General features: G+C 41.3%; 2 protein-coding genes across 5 annotated transcripts in view; both read left to right on the forward strand.

Moving 5' to 3' along the window:
* The window catches only part of rgs3a (regulator of G protein signaling 3a), a 245,639-nt gene that overhangs the window by 114,812 nt on the left and 112,474 nt on the right, over positions 1 to 18,353 (forward strand). For all 4 annotated transcript variants that reach the window (XM_080420006.1, XM_080420008.1, XM_080420007.1 and 1 more), the window contains one exon: positions 12,447 to 12,581. In XM_080420006.1, the coding sequence (XP_080276132.1) occupies positions 12,447 to 12,581 (135 nt within the window). The remainder of the gene's footprint in view (positions 1 to 12,446; positions 12,582 to 18,353) is intronic.
* On the forward strand, positions 8,563 to 9,198 carry LOC308078712 (charged multivesicular body protein 3-like; the record flags this gene model as incomplete). Its single annotated transcript, XM_080420013.1, has 1 exon — positions 8,563 to 9,198. The coding sequence occupies one exon, from the start codon at positions 8,563 to 8,565 to the stop codon at positions 9,196 to 9,198; it is 636 nt and encodes a 211-aa protein (XP_080276139.1).

The following is an 18,353-nucleotide window of genomic DNA, read 5'->3' on the forward strand; positions in this document are numbered from 1 at the left end:
TCCCTGCTGCAGAATTATGCATAATTTATAGGCTATCCCAGTCGTTCTCAACATGTGGGTCGGGACCCCCAGGGGGGTCCCCACATGACAGTGAATATGTAAATATGTTATACACCGAAAAGGTTGAGAACGACTGTGCTATCTCATCATACGACAGTGTTGCATGCTGAACATGAGCTTGTGTGTAGTGTAGCTCATCTATTTTCGACTTGTGACATACGCGACGAGGTTCAGTATGTCAGGCTTTAGAGGGGGTGTTCCTGCTGAACGGACTCATTGTGGCATACATATAAAACACTGAAAGACGTAGTTTAGCATGAGTTTGGTCCTTGTCTGTTTCACATACAAAGAGATGTCAGGAGCTGAGGCCCTGACCACACTAACCACTGACCGGAAACTGTTTAATGTTCCGGAACGTGCCTTTAAAGGATCTACACCATGAATTAAAAAAAAATATTTGATATTTAATATCATATGGTGTATGTCCCTCAAACCTTTTTCAAAAGGTTTGAGCCTAAATCATCACTCAGATATACTCATCCCAAGTCAATTGTCTCTGGCTTATACAGCACTTTCAGCTGCAATACCAAAACGTCCTCTTGGGCAGGGGGGGGGCTACTGAGCAATTCTGTCTGGCCAGCATCAATGCAAAGGCAATGCAAGTGATGTCACTTGCATTGCCATTCTGAAATGGCCTGTTCAGACACGCCCATTCTGAAAATCTCTGAAATGAGAATGAATGACTGAATGTTAAAAAAAAGAGACACTGGGGAGCCCAAAAAATACCCTCCCCCCCAAAAAAAATGAAATTCATGGTGTGGCCCCTTTAACATAGACATCAAATAATAAAGGAGTAGAGCCGCACACTCGTAGTTGCCGATGCAAATTTAATTGTCGATACAGAGACAGAACCAACGTTTTCGGTAATTTTTCTGTCTCTGTGTCCACAATAAAATTTGCATCGGCAGCTACGAGTGTGCGGCTATACTCTTTTATTATGTTGTTTTTAATCCATTGGCTGGCGCCTCTCAAGGACCGGTGTGCTGTGTACCTTTGGTAACCGTGCTCACCATAGACATCCCCATGGACTGCTGGCTTACCCCCACATATAGTGGGATTTTAATGAATTCCTTTTAACCCGAAAACTATTCGTAGCTTTCAGACTGGGATTTGAGTTGTGAAAAAAAATTATAAGTGAAAGAATTTGAAGAATTCTGAAAGTTTTGAAAATGTTCCCAAAACAGGTACACCACGGTTGGTTAATGAAAGTGACGCAATGAATTATATTCAAGCAAGGCGTGCCTGAAATGGAATTGCAATAGTAATATTTTTCAATGAAATAACTGCTGGTGCCAACATTCTAAAAGCCTGGTCTGGATGTGGATGATGCAATCCTGTCGTTATTTAAATACTCGCCACATTGTGGCAGTGCTCCAGTCTGCTCCACCATCAACAGGACTGATGCGGCTCAGGGTTTTTAGGCCACTGGGAGGGAATATACCCAAGTGAGCGAGGTTGATGTATAAATAAAACCATAATGAACGGTGACAGTTATGAAGTAATGGCATTGTGGCAGATTGCAAGCTACACAATACAGCATGTGGTTTGGGTGGGGGGGTTGGGGGGGATGACATAATTTTGTCCTGAGTGGTGAGGGCTTTTTAAAGGCCCCTTTGAGGGACGATTCCACTCATCATGGCAAGAATGAATGTGTCCTCTTGACCCCAACATTATCAAAAGACTATTTATTCTGAATATCCTTTTTATGGCGTGACTTTGAAAGAGGCTAGCCGTCTACGGTATAACGCCCAATCCACACCAGCAAGCGGCGACACTAGTCCACAACGCTAAATGCAATGAGGCGTGTGTGAGGTTATAAGTGACGGCTGCCACCGTGAGTCAACGTGTGTGTGTGCTGTCGAGATGAAGAAACGGACTGTATGGGAATTGGGAAGTAGCACATTTTGAAATGAAAGATTTAAACTGGAAGCTGTAGATGGGAACGGCATCAATATTGTGACTGCATGACCTATTTATCTGCTAAAATGTATACATTGTTGCGAGAAACCTGCAACAGGTTCTCTACTCCTCCTCTGTGCCTGTGTCACTTCTCTCCTGTCGGCAGAACTTAGCTGCATGAGACACAGGAGTACGACCAGTCCCTGCTCCCCCAACACAGGGGGATACATTGTAGTTGTACATTTAGTTGTCTGTGTAAATGTACTGTACTGTATGTACAACTGCTTTAATATTCACTACCTCCATACAGAAGTTTACTGTCCATTTCAAGTGGTGTGTGTGTGTGTGTGTGTGTGTGTGTGTGTGTGTGTGTGTGTGCGTGTGCGTGCGTGCGCGTGTGTGTGTGTTTGTGTGTGCGCGTGGGTGTGTGTGACTAGTGCCTAATGTAAACCTGTACAAATACCATCACAGATTAGGGAAATTAACCCACCAGGAGCAAACAAAACATACAAATTATAAAAAGCATCCAAACAATAATTCTGAAGGCTTCTCTGTGCAACAGAACTTTATCTCGGGCATCACCTCTCTTCAAAGGATTATCTAAAGGATATCTTCAAAGGATTATCAAAGAAATCTCTATGCCTTGGAACCGTGAAGAGCAGACGTCACGTCCAGCCGCATTGAAATGTCTCGCCGCTGCAGATCCCTGTTTCTGATGTTACTTTTCTGCTCTGATATTCGGATCTATAGTTCTCTCTTACGGTGCGTTTTAACAGCGGGCGATTCAGGATGGTATTTTCCGGAAGTGCATTATATGTCTATGAGAGCAACTACTGGCGATGAGGCGAAGTGGGCGGGGGGGACGATGTTGATCTGAAAAGATGGATTTTATTTATCTTTTGGGCGATGTCGCCCGGCGATCGTCCGGAGACTCTCCCGCTGTTAAAACGTACTGTTAGTTTTTCCGACAAACCTCCTCGGTCAGGAGATTCAATTTGTGTTGCACCACCTTTTTTTATCTTCTGACCCAAACGTTGGCCATGCTTTTAAAGATCCTCCTATGTTTTCAGATAAACATGCTGGAAACCTTAGAGCAGTGATTTTCAACCTGTGCCGGGACTGTATTGCAAATGGGCCCCCAAAATAATGGGCCAATGCAAGCGGCCCACCGATCTGACCACCTAAGTGGAAAATTTGTTTTCTTATGTGTCCCAATACTTTTTGAAATATCAAACAGAAAGAACGACAACTAAAAAAACAGCCCCCCCCCACAGCCAAACACATTTCATCTCATCATCAAAAGATGATGAAATGGGAGCGTTTGTGTGAGTTCACAGAAATCAATAGTGATGTTTTCCATCAGTAGCTCCAGAATGAAATGTTTGATACAACGAGGTCACAGAGCCCTCGATATTTGCTACTTACGAGCAGGATGAATGCAGGGACATGAGTGAAGACATACGCGCACATTTAAGTGAGCAATTAGCTCCCGGACAATCCCTTAAAAGCCTCTTGTGCTCTAGTAATGACTTGTACTGTCAGGCCATTCGTAAAACAAGACCTCTTGGAAAGATCCTTGCACTCAGACATGATCAGACTGAGTCTTGTTTAATTTGACAGAGTTTGTAATGAATGAATGGATGTATGAAATGAAATGAATGAATGTATGTATGAACCCTTAATAGGCGAACATTCTGCCAAAAAAACTGTAAAAGATCACACCATATTGCAATGCGTTGTGAGCTTGTAGATATGTTCAGTGTTGTTCTATTTTCAGTGAAGAGATTTGGTGTAGAATATGGACAAAAGGAGGGGGGAAAGTATAGACTCCCCGGGAGATCGTAGTCAGCGAAGTATATAGGACTTGTCTTAAGTTGTTCTTAAAAATATTAACATAACTGCTGTGGTGAGCGTTGTAGCATCAAAACATTACACAATGTGCGGTAGACACCACAGTGCTTTGCGGTGGTATAATAATGGTTGAAAAGATCACTCCAGCAAATTAACCACCTACACGCTTTAGTGTTAGAGAACCAGACTTGAGTTATAACCTGTACTTTGTTTGCTTTTTTCCATCTACTGTACACCAAATCTCTATTTTTGACAAATGTTCCCCCCCAGAACATGGATGCTGGGGTCCAAGTGGTTAAAGTGAAGGTACCGTACAGTACAGTTTAAGAGATGGTTGTGCCTTAAAGCCAGATGTGGCAAATTTACACATCATTTCTTGCCTTCATACTGCACTTTAGTTATCACCGTGACTCCTTATAACATTACTAATTTATGCAAATTGTCCATGTATGCATTGATAGCTTTCCCTACATCAGCTAGTCTTAATTTGAAGCGTTCTCTCTCCACACGGCTTCAATAGACAAATTTGGACACAGATGATGTAGGGAAATTCTTTCAAGACAGCATTCCCTAATATGGGCATTTTCGGGGGGACAACTGTATTTCCCATATGTTCCACATGATTGAAAACGTGTAAAACACATATTTTCATATTTGCAAAGGGATAAATGCCTGATGTGTGCAGTACCTTGCCCATACTGTACATAAGGGCTCACAGATGAACAGATAAATGTGTTTATGAATGCATACACAACACTACACTACTTAAAATGCAGAGTCGTTAGAAACACTTTAAGTGTTTAAAAGTAGTGTAACATATAGGCTTATTTTATACTGCACAAAGTAGCTTAATAGCTCAAATAGCCAATGTACCGTACAGGATCAGAAGTTAAGCTGTTAGATCTGCTATTTTGGAAAACGTTAGATTTTTTTTTGAAAAAAAATGTCATTTTATTTTTAAATGTTTGCCTATTATGCCCAAAACAGGAATGCCAGAAATCATGCCTGAAATCTGTCTCATGTCTGAAATCATGCACTCATTCACTACTCCCTACTCCTTATATAGGGAATTCTATATAGAGGACTATTGTGAACTTATTAGTAAAATGAAAAGACACTTTCGGATGCTACTTGGGTGGGTCACAGTTAATTATAGTGATGTTTGATATTTACTTTTTTACCGATATCCGATATACGGATATTGTCCAACTCTAATTTCCGATACCGATATCAACCGATACCGATATATGCGGGCTTTTTCACCAAAAGTCAACTAATTGTCAGGTAACGACATCACATATCTAATAAAATAAAATAGCTATAATATCAATATAATATCTAATAAATGTAATATAATACAGTGATGTTGTTAGGTTTTCAATAAAGTGAGTCCCAGGACTCACTGGTGGTCATTTGAATGAGTCCGACTAATCTTAGATTAGATGTTGTCCTATTTGACAGTGCAGAAGCATAATTGCTTTGATGCCTATAACATTAACGAGCGTCAACGAGCGTCAGCTGGACACAGATCACACACACCTGCCATCTGCAGTGCTCTATTTTGAAAGTAGACTGAAAGAACGAGCCCAATCGATGGTCTTGAAGGGCGGATCCAAACCCAGGCGCAGGATTCCAGCACCGCTTCCTATTGCTTCACCAATCTATGATGTCATCAGTATATGCCCATATATGGGCATTCCCCCTTTTGTGCCCATATATGGAGATCCCTGATGTCTTCAGTATGCCCTCTAAATGGGAATGCCCCATTTTGTGCTCATATATGGAGCTGACTGATTTGTTTGCACCTGATACCATGACGACACATTGAGGTTAGACAACACACTCCATATTTGGGTGTAGCAGCATTGGGAACTCCTTATATGGTTGTGGCTGAGTCATGGTGACATGAGCGTGAAGACATAGTGCATAGCAGGACATCAGAGGTCCGCCCGCCTCCCCATCCTCCCTTAAGCCAATTTTAATATAGTATATTTTTCAAGAAGAGCAGCTCTACCAGCTGCTTGTAGATCAACTATCTTCAAAATAAATTCTGAGATATATATATATTTTTTGACAAATGGTTAATATGAGATGTAGTGCCAGTTAAAGGACAGACAATGACGTGACAGCAATGTGGGAGACCAAACAACCCAGTGCAAGTCAGCCAGGGAGCATCATGATTCAACATTAGACAAAACAGGTTCTAATAATGGTGTGGCTCCCTGTGGATCTCTGCCGAGATGTTATAGATGTCAGTCTTGCCCAAATATGGAGGGATGTTGGGAGGGTGGATCTGAGATTATGAAATCACAAAACATGAAAATTATTCTCACATAAAGATTTACTTACTTGGCCTACTGGCAGTGTGCGCAATAAATCTGGTCCAGTGGTTTGTGAGTTGTGGACTCAGACAGACAGACAGACAGACAGACAGACAGACTCCTATGAGCTACTGTATTCTGTAACAAAGCAATGAGAGACAAACTGAAGCCCAGAACATCTCCAAAGACTAGCAGAAAACGGAAAAAGCTCTATTTATAGCCTAAGTTATGCTCAAAAATGTCTGTATGCATATTTTTTCCACCACTTAGAAGGAGGGAAATGCATCTGAGGTAGAGGGAGTTGTTCGTAGCATGTGGAAGAGGAAAATACAACAGCTTATGCCTAATTTATACTCTGTTGTACGTTTCGCCACGGGGCACCATCGTACAGTTTTCTGGGAGTTTGTTCAGTATGTGGTGCACCAAAAAATGGAACGCTGCTTCTCCATGTTTAGTTCTGATTCTGGAGACAGAGAGGTCTGGAGGGTTCATGATGTAGCACAAGTTCAGTGGTGGAAAAAGTACTAAAATGTTTTACTTGAGTAAAAGTATCAATACCACAATGTAGAAATACTCTGTTACAAGTAAAAGTCGGGTTTTCAGAATTTACTTCGGTAAAAGTACAAAAGTATTGGCATCAAAATACACTAAAAAGTAAAAGTACTCAGTATGCAGAATGTCCCATATCAAGTTTTCAAAATGTATAAAAATCTTTTGAAAATAGCAGATCTACAAGCTCACAACGTGTTGTGTTGTGAGCTTGTAGATCTGCTATTTTCAAATAGCCGAAATATACTGTATATATAGAGCTTAAGTGGTTAATGTATGTTTAGTAATAAAAATCTAAATCTAAAAAGTAACTGGTAACTAACGTTTTCAAATAATTGTAGTGGAGAAAGTACAATATTTTCCTCAGAGATGTAGTGGGGTAGAAGTAAAAGTATTGAAAATTGGAAATACTCCACTAAAGTAAAAATTGTTGTACTTGAGTAAATGTTCTTAGTTACTTTGCACCACTGCACAAGTTCAGAAATGTATTTTGTCTTTAAACCATTCAATGTTTTACAAACCAACGGTAGTATATTGAAAGAAATTAGTTTACAAATAAGGAGCCAATGTCGGAGAACTGGAGTGGCCCTAACCACCAGTCTCAACAGCAGGCCAATGCGATGAATAAACATTGTTGGCTTTTAATGGTGTGCTCAGTTGTTCAGAGTCTAGTCAATCATAGGATAATGAAATGATCGACTGACCTTAAAATAGTCCACTCTGCACATTCAAATCCAGACTGTTCATTTAACTCTGAGAAACACCTGTAAGGGTCCTGTGTAAACTTCCAGGGTTAAATTAACACCTAACAATTTTGCCAGGCGCAGTTCAGAAATCAAATTGGAATAATAAACATTGACTTTGAGGTCAGTGACCTACAGTAGCTGGCTTCAAACAAGCCTCATGCTTCAGATCTGAAATCAGGTCAAGTTTGCGGAAAGGCTTCTCCGTGTGATTCAATCCCAAACTGTGAATGCTGTGGACGTTTTATATTGACATGCTTTTGTGTGTGTGACTATGTGAAAATGTTGTGTTTGGAGCACATTGAGCACCGTACAAATGTATGTTGCCATAGGCAATACAGCTAAAACAGATAGTTTAATTGATCCTGTGGCCATATTTGCTAGAGAAAAGACCAGTGTGTACTGCACTGTATGTGGACACTGTATCTTGTCTTTGATGTGGTTTCAATCAAAGGGGGAATAAGAAATATTTTGTGCCTCAGTCAAACGTTTAAATGGAAAAACAGCCCACGAGTTTGCAATCAGCTGATCTCCTCCAAAATAAACTTTTATTTGTCTGTCCATGAGAATATTGTGCCAAACACATCACCTCTTGTTGTTGCCACTGTTGTTGTAGCATTTACAGTAGTAAGCTTGTAGAATGTTGATGATGATGATGTTAGCTTTCAATATTCAGTTTTAATTCATTTACACCAATAACAACCAACTCCAAAATGAACCACGCAGATGGCATTATACCTGTTAAACTCTGAACTTCTGGTGCATAGATTGTCCTGATCTCCTTTGCAGTTCAGTGTAGTAAATTATGGCAGAAAAAAAGCAGCTGCACCCTTGAGCTACTGCTAACCAGTGACATCACCCTTAAGTTCCGCTAACCAGTGACATCACATTTGAAGTACTGCTAACCAATGATATCACCCTAACCAGTGACATCACCCTTTAAGTAATGCTAACCAATGCCGTCAGCCTTGAAGTACCACTAACCAGTGACCTCCCCTTCATTCTCTCCTTGGCTTTCCTTCATTAAAGTTTTGAGGTCATCTAGGAAAAGGTGCTCAGATGGGAGAAGGATATAAAGGCAGAGTTGTTTTATAAATAGCTGCTACTAGGTTAGCTACTGTGTATTCATGCCACTTTCAATGGGGCTATTCGGGTGGACTCACGAAAAACCACCAAAAGATCGGGTCAATGAATGGTCTCTCAAAATCCGGAAGGAGATGAGAATGGTTGACAGACAGATTAAAGACATTCAGAGGGAAGAGGAGAAAGTCAAGAGATCCGTCAAAGAAGCGGCTAAAAAGGGACAGAGGGACGTGTGCGTGATTCTAGCTAAGGAGCTGATCATGTCGAGGCGAGTTACCACCAAGCTCCACGCCTCTAAAGCCCACATGAACTCCATACTTCTCAGCATGAAGAACCAGCTTGCTCTACTGCACGTAGCCGGGGCCCTTCAGAAGAGCTCCGCGGTCATGAAAGCCATGCAGGTCCTAGTGAAGATCCCAGAGATCCAAGCCACAATGAGGGCCCTCTCGAAGGAGATGATGAAGGCCGGCGTCATCGAGGAGATGATGGAGGAAGCGTTTGAGAGGATGGAAGACGTGGAGGAGATGGAGGAAGAGGCGGAGGCGGAGGTCGACAAGATCCTCTATGAAATCACGGCGGGCGTCCTGGGCAAAGCGCCCAGCAAGGTCACAGACGCCCTGCCTGAAATGGAGGCCGAGTCGGAAGAGGACATTGCCGAGATGCAGTCTAGGTTGGCCAATCTGAGGAGCTAAACTTGTCTGCCCTCTGTCATACAGTGGTGCTCAAACCTTGTAACCCATTAAGACCTGAGGCCAATTCTACAAATGTCTTCTAATAGTTTTCTGAAAAACCTGTGTCCGCAAAAGATGATATGTATTTGGCTATGGAAAAAATATATACATTCAAATATTTTTTCCACATAATCATCTTGGGTTTGCTCTATAGGACAGTTTTGCATTCAAAAAGGTTTATTTTTTTCTTGACGCCATCTTGCAATGATTATAGATTTTTTGCATTATGTGCTGCTACCATTCTCAAGCCAAGATATTACCCCCCATCATAACATACATAAAGGATCTAACAGAAGGCAGTTGTACGCGATGTAAGTATGAGAAGCTTGTCCGTGCAATAGTTCGTATTGAATAGTATCAAGCACAACAAGTATGTCGTCACACCGCATTGCTGTCTTGAAAAGTCATCCAATAGTTAAACATTATTATGATTCAGTGACATCGGTCTGACTCTTCTAGAAGAGACGTATTGATTAGTTAAACATCAAGACTTCAGTGACTGTTGGCCATGGATTGGGTCCTCTGAAGTAACATGGGTCTGACTCTTCTAGAAGGGACGTATTGATTTGTCCTTGTCAACGTTGACACGCTGCTATTGGTCATGTAATCACTTTGCCAGCAGATCAAATATCTGTCTATCTGCCTATAGTCAGGATACCTGATCTAATTCCACGTATGTTAGCATTTTCCCTCCCAGACAAGCTGTGTTTTCACTCTGCTGTCTAATGCAAGCAGTCCAAATGACAACTGAAAGTGTTGGATGATCCCCATTTATAAAATTGCTACTTTTTACAGCATGGCTCCCTATTGGGCAAGCCATCTAGAAGAGCATCAGTGTGTCTGCGTATGTGTCTGTGTGTCAGTGTCCACAGATAATCTAATAAATCACTGGATTGATCAGCGCCAAATGTCTTGTCTACATTGCCAGTAGGCAAATTAAGTAAATCCCTGAATATCTTTTCACATAATGTGAATATGTTTTAACTTTTTTGAACTTAAATTCTATACTGGAAGTCAATGGAGGTCGGATTGGGCTGAACATTTGCCCAAATTATAACTGATGTCATGGATAATTAATGTGGAAGATCCACATGGACGTGACGCGGTTATTAGACCCCATCTTGTTCTGGCAATATTATATAAAAGAAAAAAGTTAGGACCCTTGTACCAGCATGATGCCAGATCCATACATAACAAAGAGGAGATTCACAGGATTCTCTTTTTGTCACGCTGTACTTAAATTATTTACATAATAATGTGCAAAGAGCCGAGACAGTGTTTACAATAGCGTGCAACGCGTCTTCCTGCAGGCGAAGGAAGGAAGAGCATACGGTCTGAATGCAATGCTGTGGCAGCCACCGTCTCCGCTTTCTTGTACATTATTATGTAAATAATTCAGGATTCAAGAAGATTTATTTGTCACACGCTCATGCAAGTATGTGCAGTGAAATGTTGGTGCGACATGCTCCGCCACACTGTGCTAACAATGTTCAATGTAGTGTATGATGAAAACAAATGAAAACAAGATAATATAAAAACTAGGAATGTAATACAAGGTACTGAGCAGCATTAGGTAATAATAAAGTGGATCAGTGTAATGTGTATCAAGGTTGTAAAGTGTGTCAATGTATACAGTGTGTTTATACTGCAGTATACATATGAACGTGTGTAAGTGTGCAAAAAAAAAAAAAGCAGGATCAATATACAATTTAGAATTGTATTTGCATCTTCTCCGGGTTACCGAGGTATTTATTAAGCACATTTACAATGACTGATGTCAACCACAGTGCAATACAGATAAAAAGAGAATCAAAATTTAAAAAACAAAATAAAAACTTGAACCCATTAAAACCGGGAAAGCATCTGTATCGTTTTAGATTTTCGCGTTGGCTATTAAAAAATGGCTGATCTACAAGCTCACAGTGCGGCACGAAGTGAGCATGCACATCTGCTATTTCTGAACATTTTTGAAAAATCTTGAATGTGTGAGAACTACTTCAGAAGGCATTTGATGAATCGGCCTCAGGTTTTAACTGGTTAAACAACTATAGGGCTAGGGTCTTAGGGTGCCAGGCTCAGAGAAAAGAAACAAGTCTTTGATAGAGATTTAAAAATGTCTGTGGACTGCCAGGACTGGGCAGCTCTGATGTGGAATGACAGGATACTCCACAGCCGGGGGGCGGCCGCCGCAAAAGCTCGGTCACCCCTAGTTTTTAGCCTAGTCTTATAGGCAGTAAATATTCTGTGCTGAACTGTGAACTATTATATAAAAATAAATTCATGAATACAAAAGACACTCAGGACAAGTGACAATTATTATATGCTTTTTGATGACTAGAAAAAGAGTAATCTTGGATTCAAAAGCCATTTGCCACACGCACACGCACACGCACACACATGCAAATAATGGCATAACATTGCGGGCTAATCTCCTTTGGTGTTGGCTTGAGGTCGATGTTCACGTACAAGAATCAGGATGTGCTCATTAGCCTCATTGAAGGCACTCACTGGCCTCTCAAGCTGTTTACATCCTTCTTGTGGTAGTACACACACACACACACACACACACACACACACACACACACACACACACACACACACACACACGCACACGCAGGTTTGTATTTCTATACTTGTGAGGATCACATCAACATTAAGGATGGGAATTTCATTTTTTCATTATTTCTTGTGCCATTTTTAACCCTAGCCCAAAATCTTCACTTTTGTAATCGATTTACAAGAAAGTCTCTGTTTTAGTGACCAAAAATGCAGTTTTCGTGTGGATGAGAGGCCCCAAACGTAGAGGAAAACATCTGCATTTAGATCAGGCATGAATAACTCCAACCCCAACCCCTAAACCTAACCATTAAATGCCTAATCCTAACCCTAACCCCAACCTGAATATATTCCTAATTGTAAGCCTAACTCCCCAAACCTATTTCAACCAGAAAACAATGATTTATCTTGTGAGGACCAGGGCAGTTATCCTCACACTGTCTATTTCTCAAATTCTACTGTACCTCACAAGTATACTAATACAACTACACACACACGCTACACATTCTTCCTCTCATTTGTGCTCCCTATCTCTCCCTCAGTGAAAGCACAATGAAAGCACTTCTCTTTGGCATGAGTAGACAACTTTTCAGACCACCCCCTCTCTCTCTCTCTCTCTTTCTTTATCTCTCTCTCTCTCTCTTTCTTTGTAGAAATGTGACTGTCTTCTCAGTCTGGAGGCTTACTCTGCAGATCAGAAGCGGCGTGTCTGTCAGTGCCTGAAGGACAACATTGAGAAGCAGCTTCAGCTTCACAGGAGAGATCCCATCTCCCCACACTTTGAGCAGGTAGGAAACAAACCACACACACACGCACACACACACACACACACACACACACACACACACACACACACACACACACACACACACACACACACACACACACACACACACACACACACACACGCGCACATAGACTCACAACACCATAATTGTCAGGTTTTTCCATTTCTCAAGGACACGTTCATATTTTTGGCATCCCTGAATCTTCCTAGTCACAAGTTACAGTTTTATTTGACTTAAGTTCGATTCAGAAACTTAAAACTTTGATGCACACGGACCATTATACTGTGGGTCCATTTCTACACTCCCAGACCCCTAGTTTGAGGGTGGTAAATAACCATGCTCGGTGCAGTATTTTGTCCCGAGTTCCCTGCTGGCACTGACAAAATCACCTGCCTGCGCGGAGGTGTTATATTGTGAGCCTGAACCGTATGTCAGCAATATTCCACTGACGTTATGCGAGTTTGATTAATGACAGCAATAAATAACCGGAAAACAAATATGACATCCCTCTTCCTCTTTATTTGGAGAACCACTTGGACTAGATAGTGCACACAGACCAGTAATAAAATGATGATATAAAATGCTGCCACTGAGTGTTTTTAACGCCAGAGTACCTGTCCCACTGCACATGCCTGTTTGTCATTGCCAAGCCATAATGATAGGGGATTGCTTGTTTTGGTTGACTTAGTATTCTGCGTATATATGCAAGGTTTTACAACGAAAGCATGACTTTTTTAATCACTTGAGAACTAGGCAGGCGCACCGACAGCGAGGCCTTGGGGCTTGTGAGGGGCGCCCAAGCGCGCCGCCAGGCGAGTGAGTGCCTGCGTCGAGAATAGCGCATTGCGACACATTGTGAGCTCGTAGATTGGACATTTTTGATTTTTTTGGAAACTTTTTGAAAGATTTTGAAAGTTGGACTAATATCACCTTGAGAATATGCAGGCAGACAAGTTGATGAGGCTCGGACCTCGGGTTGGGAAACATTCAAAATAGGGATGCCAGGTTGGTTAAAAAATGTTCTCTTTTTCTTTGTTTCTGTGGGTGGAAAGGGGGGTATTTTAGCTTGACACTCAGCCTGAATTTTGATTTTGTTTCACTCCATTATTCAGTCTGAAAGCTCTCTCAGTGCAGCCGTTTTCTGAAATGGGGCCGTGGCCAAAGTGGGACTCGGTTAGATTTTCAACCGAGAAAGCCCCGCCTTTCTATAGCGTCACCAGACCCTGAATGCGAGGCTAGAGCCAGGCGAGGGGTATTTGGGAGCAAGGGGAAAGTTGGAGGGGACGTTTAAAAAAAAATGGGCCTAAACCAATATATCGGTCTAGCTTTAATCCATAGCGGACATTATACTCTGACCCCTATACACATAATTATACAGTATGTATAAATGTTATATACATATCAGCATAGCTTAAATATCAAAATGCTCCTAACCATCTGTGTGCCCTCTGTCACCATGTCACGATGGCAGTGTTATTGAGGATGCAAACAAACTCTCAAGTACTCTCTAGGCTCCCCATGGTCCTGCTGGAGAGCCTGGTTGCTGGGGGAGCTGTGAATGATGTTACTATGGTTCCTGGTCGTGTGGATCAGCACTGCCATGGGAAACTTGCTCCAATTATTCTCTGGGATCTTGTTTTGTGTTTTGGAGAGATTGTGCTGGAACATTTTGATGAAAGTTAAATGTGCATGTTTGAAAAATATACAACCGTCTACGAACCTATCAATATACCCTCCTAGGCTATTGTACAATAGTTACAAGTACAAGTCCATTATTAAAAATTTACTTGAGTAAAAGTACAAAAGTATTGGTATCAAGCTCTTGTAGATTGGCTATTTTCAAATTGCCAAAGTATATATACAATATAGGTCTGAAGTGGTTTAAAGTAACTAGTACCTAAAGTTTTCAAATAAGTATAGTAGAGTAAAAGTACAATATTTGCCTCAGAAATGTAGTGGAGTAGAAGTAAAAGTACTGAACAATTCGAAATACTCCAGTAAAGTAAAAAAAATACCCCAAACTTGTACTTAAGTTCAGTACTTGAGTAAATGTACTTTCCACCGCTGTATTTAACCACGGTCAACCCAGTGTCCCTAGGTGACTTTTATTTTATTTTATCTGCTATCATAGTGTTGTTGTTAGTCAGATACTACTGTAGGTTTGATTTTCACCTGGTATCCTACGGTAGTTTCTTTGAAGCTCCACGGTTGTTTTCTTTGCTCTCTACTTATGTGACTATTTACCCTGCTGTTCGTTGTTGACGTGGGTTCTCTGGGTGCCATTTACTGATCTCACACTTTGGGCTGGCTACTAAGAGCGTTTGCTAAGGAACACATGAAAGTGAGGAAGAAAGACCATTCTTTTCATCATCTATGAAGTGGACAGGTGGTTTCCTTGATTATGTGTGCTTTTGTTTAACACCCCTTTGCTGCGTGGTAAAGTGTTTTCATGCATGGAAGTGTGTGTGTGTGTGTGTGTGTGTGTGTGTGTGTGTGTGTGTGTGTGTGTGTGTGTGTGTGTGTGTGTGTGTGTGTGTGTGTGTGTGTGTGTGTGTGTGTGTGTGTGTGTGTGTGTGTGTGTGTGTGTGTGTGTGTGTGTGTGTGTGCGTGCGTGCGTGCGTGCGTGTTTGTTTGTATGCGTTTGTGTACGTGTTTGTGTCATTGTTGTTGTAAATGTGTCATGTGATCTGAACAAAGGGGATTGTGTGTACTTGATCCTCAGTGATGTCATAATGTACAATGGCTCCCCAGCTGGGCCATTAAACAACACAACAGTAAATTTACTACGTGTGTCTGTATGTAGCGATGCTGTAGAGCAGTCTGCTTATGACTGTGTGTGTGTGTGTGTGTGTGTGTGTGATCGTGTGTGTTCACGATTCGTCTCATTTGGTGCAAAACAGGCCCCGGAATGGAATCTTTGTACCGATTTGAGTGAGGTTTGGACAAGATCAGAAATGTAGCAAACATTTTGCTTTGCTAAAATTGGCCTCATGGTGGCGCTATAATAGGCTAATGGAGTGGAGGTTCTTTCTTGGCCTTGTGGGAGTGTGTGTGCAAAGTGTCATGCCGATCAGTCCAGCGGTGGTCGAGATTAGTTCACAGATGGATGGATGGAGGGACGGACGGACAAACTCACGGGAGCGAAAACATAATCACTTGTCTTTTATCTTCCTACCGAGGATGAACATAGGACCGTCTTCCTGGTCTTCACAAGAAAAAATGTTTTATGGTTACGCACATTTCAGATTTAGGCTTGATTTATACTACTTAGTTGTGCAATGCTATCCTGCACCCAAAATAGTCGCTTTAGGGTTGGGGATAGAAATGGCATTTATAAAATTACCGTCCCAAATTGTTGATGTTCTCACAAGTGTAGTAATACAAACGTATAGTGTGTGTGTGTGTGTGTGTGTGTGTGTGTGTGTGTGTGCGTGTGCGTGTGCGTGTGCGTGTGCGTGTGCTTGTGCGAGTGTGCGTCTGTGCACCACTCTGATTCATCCCATAAGATGTAAGATTCAGTAACTCTCTGCACTGCTTAATGTTACTGAGGCGTGGAATGACCCCCCCTCCTCCCCCCTGGTCAGGACTGCAGACTCACTCCTTGTCTTCCACCGCAGTCTGAAAACTCACACCCTAGCCACTGCCCTAGCCACTGCTCATTCCTTCAATCCCCTCCAGTTTTACTTACAGACGCTATTAATACAATGCAGATTTCTTGCTCACATGTTATTTAATTATTTGTCAAATCAGGTTTATTGTACTCTAATGTACAAGCATGAAAATCCTGTCACATCCAAAGGAAATTAACCCATTAAAACCGGGAAAGCATCTGACATTTTAGATTTTTGTGTTGGCTCTTCAAAAATAGCAGATGTACAAGCTCGCTGCGAGTACATATGCTATTTTTAAAAAATTTTGAACATTTTTTAAACTACTGATTTAGAAGGCATTTGTAGAATCGGCCTCAGGTCTTAATGGGTTAAAACACATACAGTAGCAGGTAAAAAGCAATGAATAAAGTAAATAAACTTTACTTTATTTTGATAGATATATGTTATAAACTATATACAGTTTGCTTGACCACAAATCATAATAATGTTATTTCGATAGCATGTTATCTGGACAGCTGCTAGGTTGATGTTGATCTGCTACCCTTGTAGCACTAAATAGTTTTCTAGGCTCTCTATTTACGTGATATTTTACCCTGCTGTTTGTTGACTTCACGGTTTCATGCCATTTACTCTGATTTCCCACTTGCAAGTCATTGTGGATAAGAGGGTCTGCTAAAGGCCTAAATTGTAAATTGTCTCGTTTAAAAATCATTCATCATCTTCAACCAAGTGGAACATCAAGTAGTCCTCATTTCCTCATTTTCCGCTGACAGTGCTTACGATAATGATCGTTTTAAACAACACATCTTTCCAGTTCAATCAAGAGCAAAATTGCTACTGTCCTGGAATGGCTTTGTGTGTGTGTGTGTGTGTGTGTGTGTGTGTGTGTGTGTGTGTGTGTGTGTGTGTGTGTGTGTGTGTGTGTGTGTGTGTGTGTGTGTGTGTGTGTGTGTGTGTGTGTGTGTGTGTGTGTGTGTGTGAGAACATGCTTTTCCTCTGTGGTCTCATTTGTTTTCTGACTCGACGTCACTCACACACACACACACACTGACTTCACTTGGCCAGTTGACCAACTGACCAGTCATAACGCAAAATGCCATCGCTTGCTCAAACAATGAGAGGTTCCTACTTCAATCCGCAGCATAATAAGTTATTTCTGTTTTCATTATGTCCAGTCATCATAAACCAAAATGCCATTGATTATTCAAACAATGAGAGGTTCTTATTTTCATCCACAGCATAATAAGTTATTTCGGATTTCATCATGACCTCTTAACCGGTCTTTCTGTAGGGAATTGATTGTTACTATATGCTGGTGCCGCGACACTATTGTATGCAGAAGTAATTATTCAGGCTGAAGGGGTTAATCATGACAGCATGTGAATGAATTCACGTTTATTTTTAACCTACTGTATGTGTGGGGTTCCTTAGGGGCAATTAGTTCATGTTCAGTCATGTCAGGACATGTTTTATCACATGAAAGTCATCTTTTTCCAGTGCCTTAACAGAGAATACACAAGCAATGCCACTACGGAAGGCTTTCAGAGTGTTTTGCATTGACTTATAAATCAGTGATTCTCAACCTTTTTCATTAAGGATAGATGCAATTTTTAATACTATTTTTGCTCTCTGGGACCTCAATCTATACTGTAAAATCCTCAGTGTTAATTTAACTCTGAGTGGTTACTACAGTACCTATACATCAGCTGGGAACCCCTTCAAGCCCCCCTGGGGGTCCTCAGACCCCACGATGAGAACCAGTATTTTATAAAGTACAGTCAGAGCTATTCTTGCGTGTATCTTTCTGTAACCCTTCATTTGTCGAGTTGTGCAGATGTGTGCTCGTTCACACTATTTCCCTCGCTCTGTAAGTCATATAGACAGAGTTGACATGGTCCTCTAATGCTGCGTTCAAGCTGGCAGCTCTTTTTCAATGGAAGCCAGCGACATGAAGATTCAAAGATACATCCGACGTTTGTAGCTGCTACAAAAGCTACAACGCTGCTACAAAAAAGTTGAACTCGTGTCAACTTCAGCTACAAAGCTACAGTACAAAGTTACAAATATGCTGTGTTCCTTTGTGTCTTTGTATCTTTTGTATCTGCCAGTGTGAATGCAGCATAATAATGCCCATTCTTTATTGTCAAACATAGAAGAGAAA

Source organism: Gymnoscopelus braueri (assembly GCF_963280865.1).
Source record: "Gymnoscopelus braueri genome assembly, chromosome: 22".
NCBI classification, from domain to species: Eukaryota; Metazoa; Chordata; class Actinopteri; order Myctophiformes; family Myctophidae; genus Gymnoscopelus; species Gymnoscopelus braueri.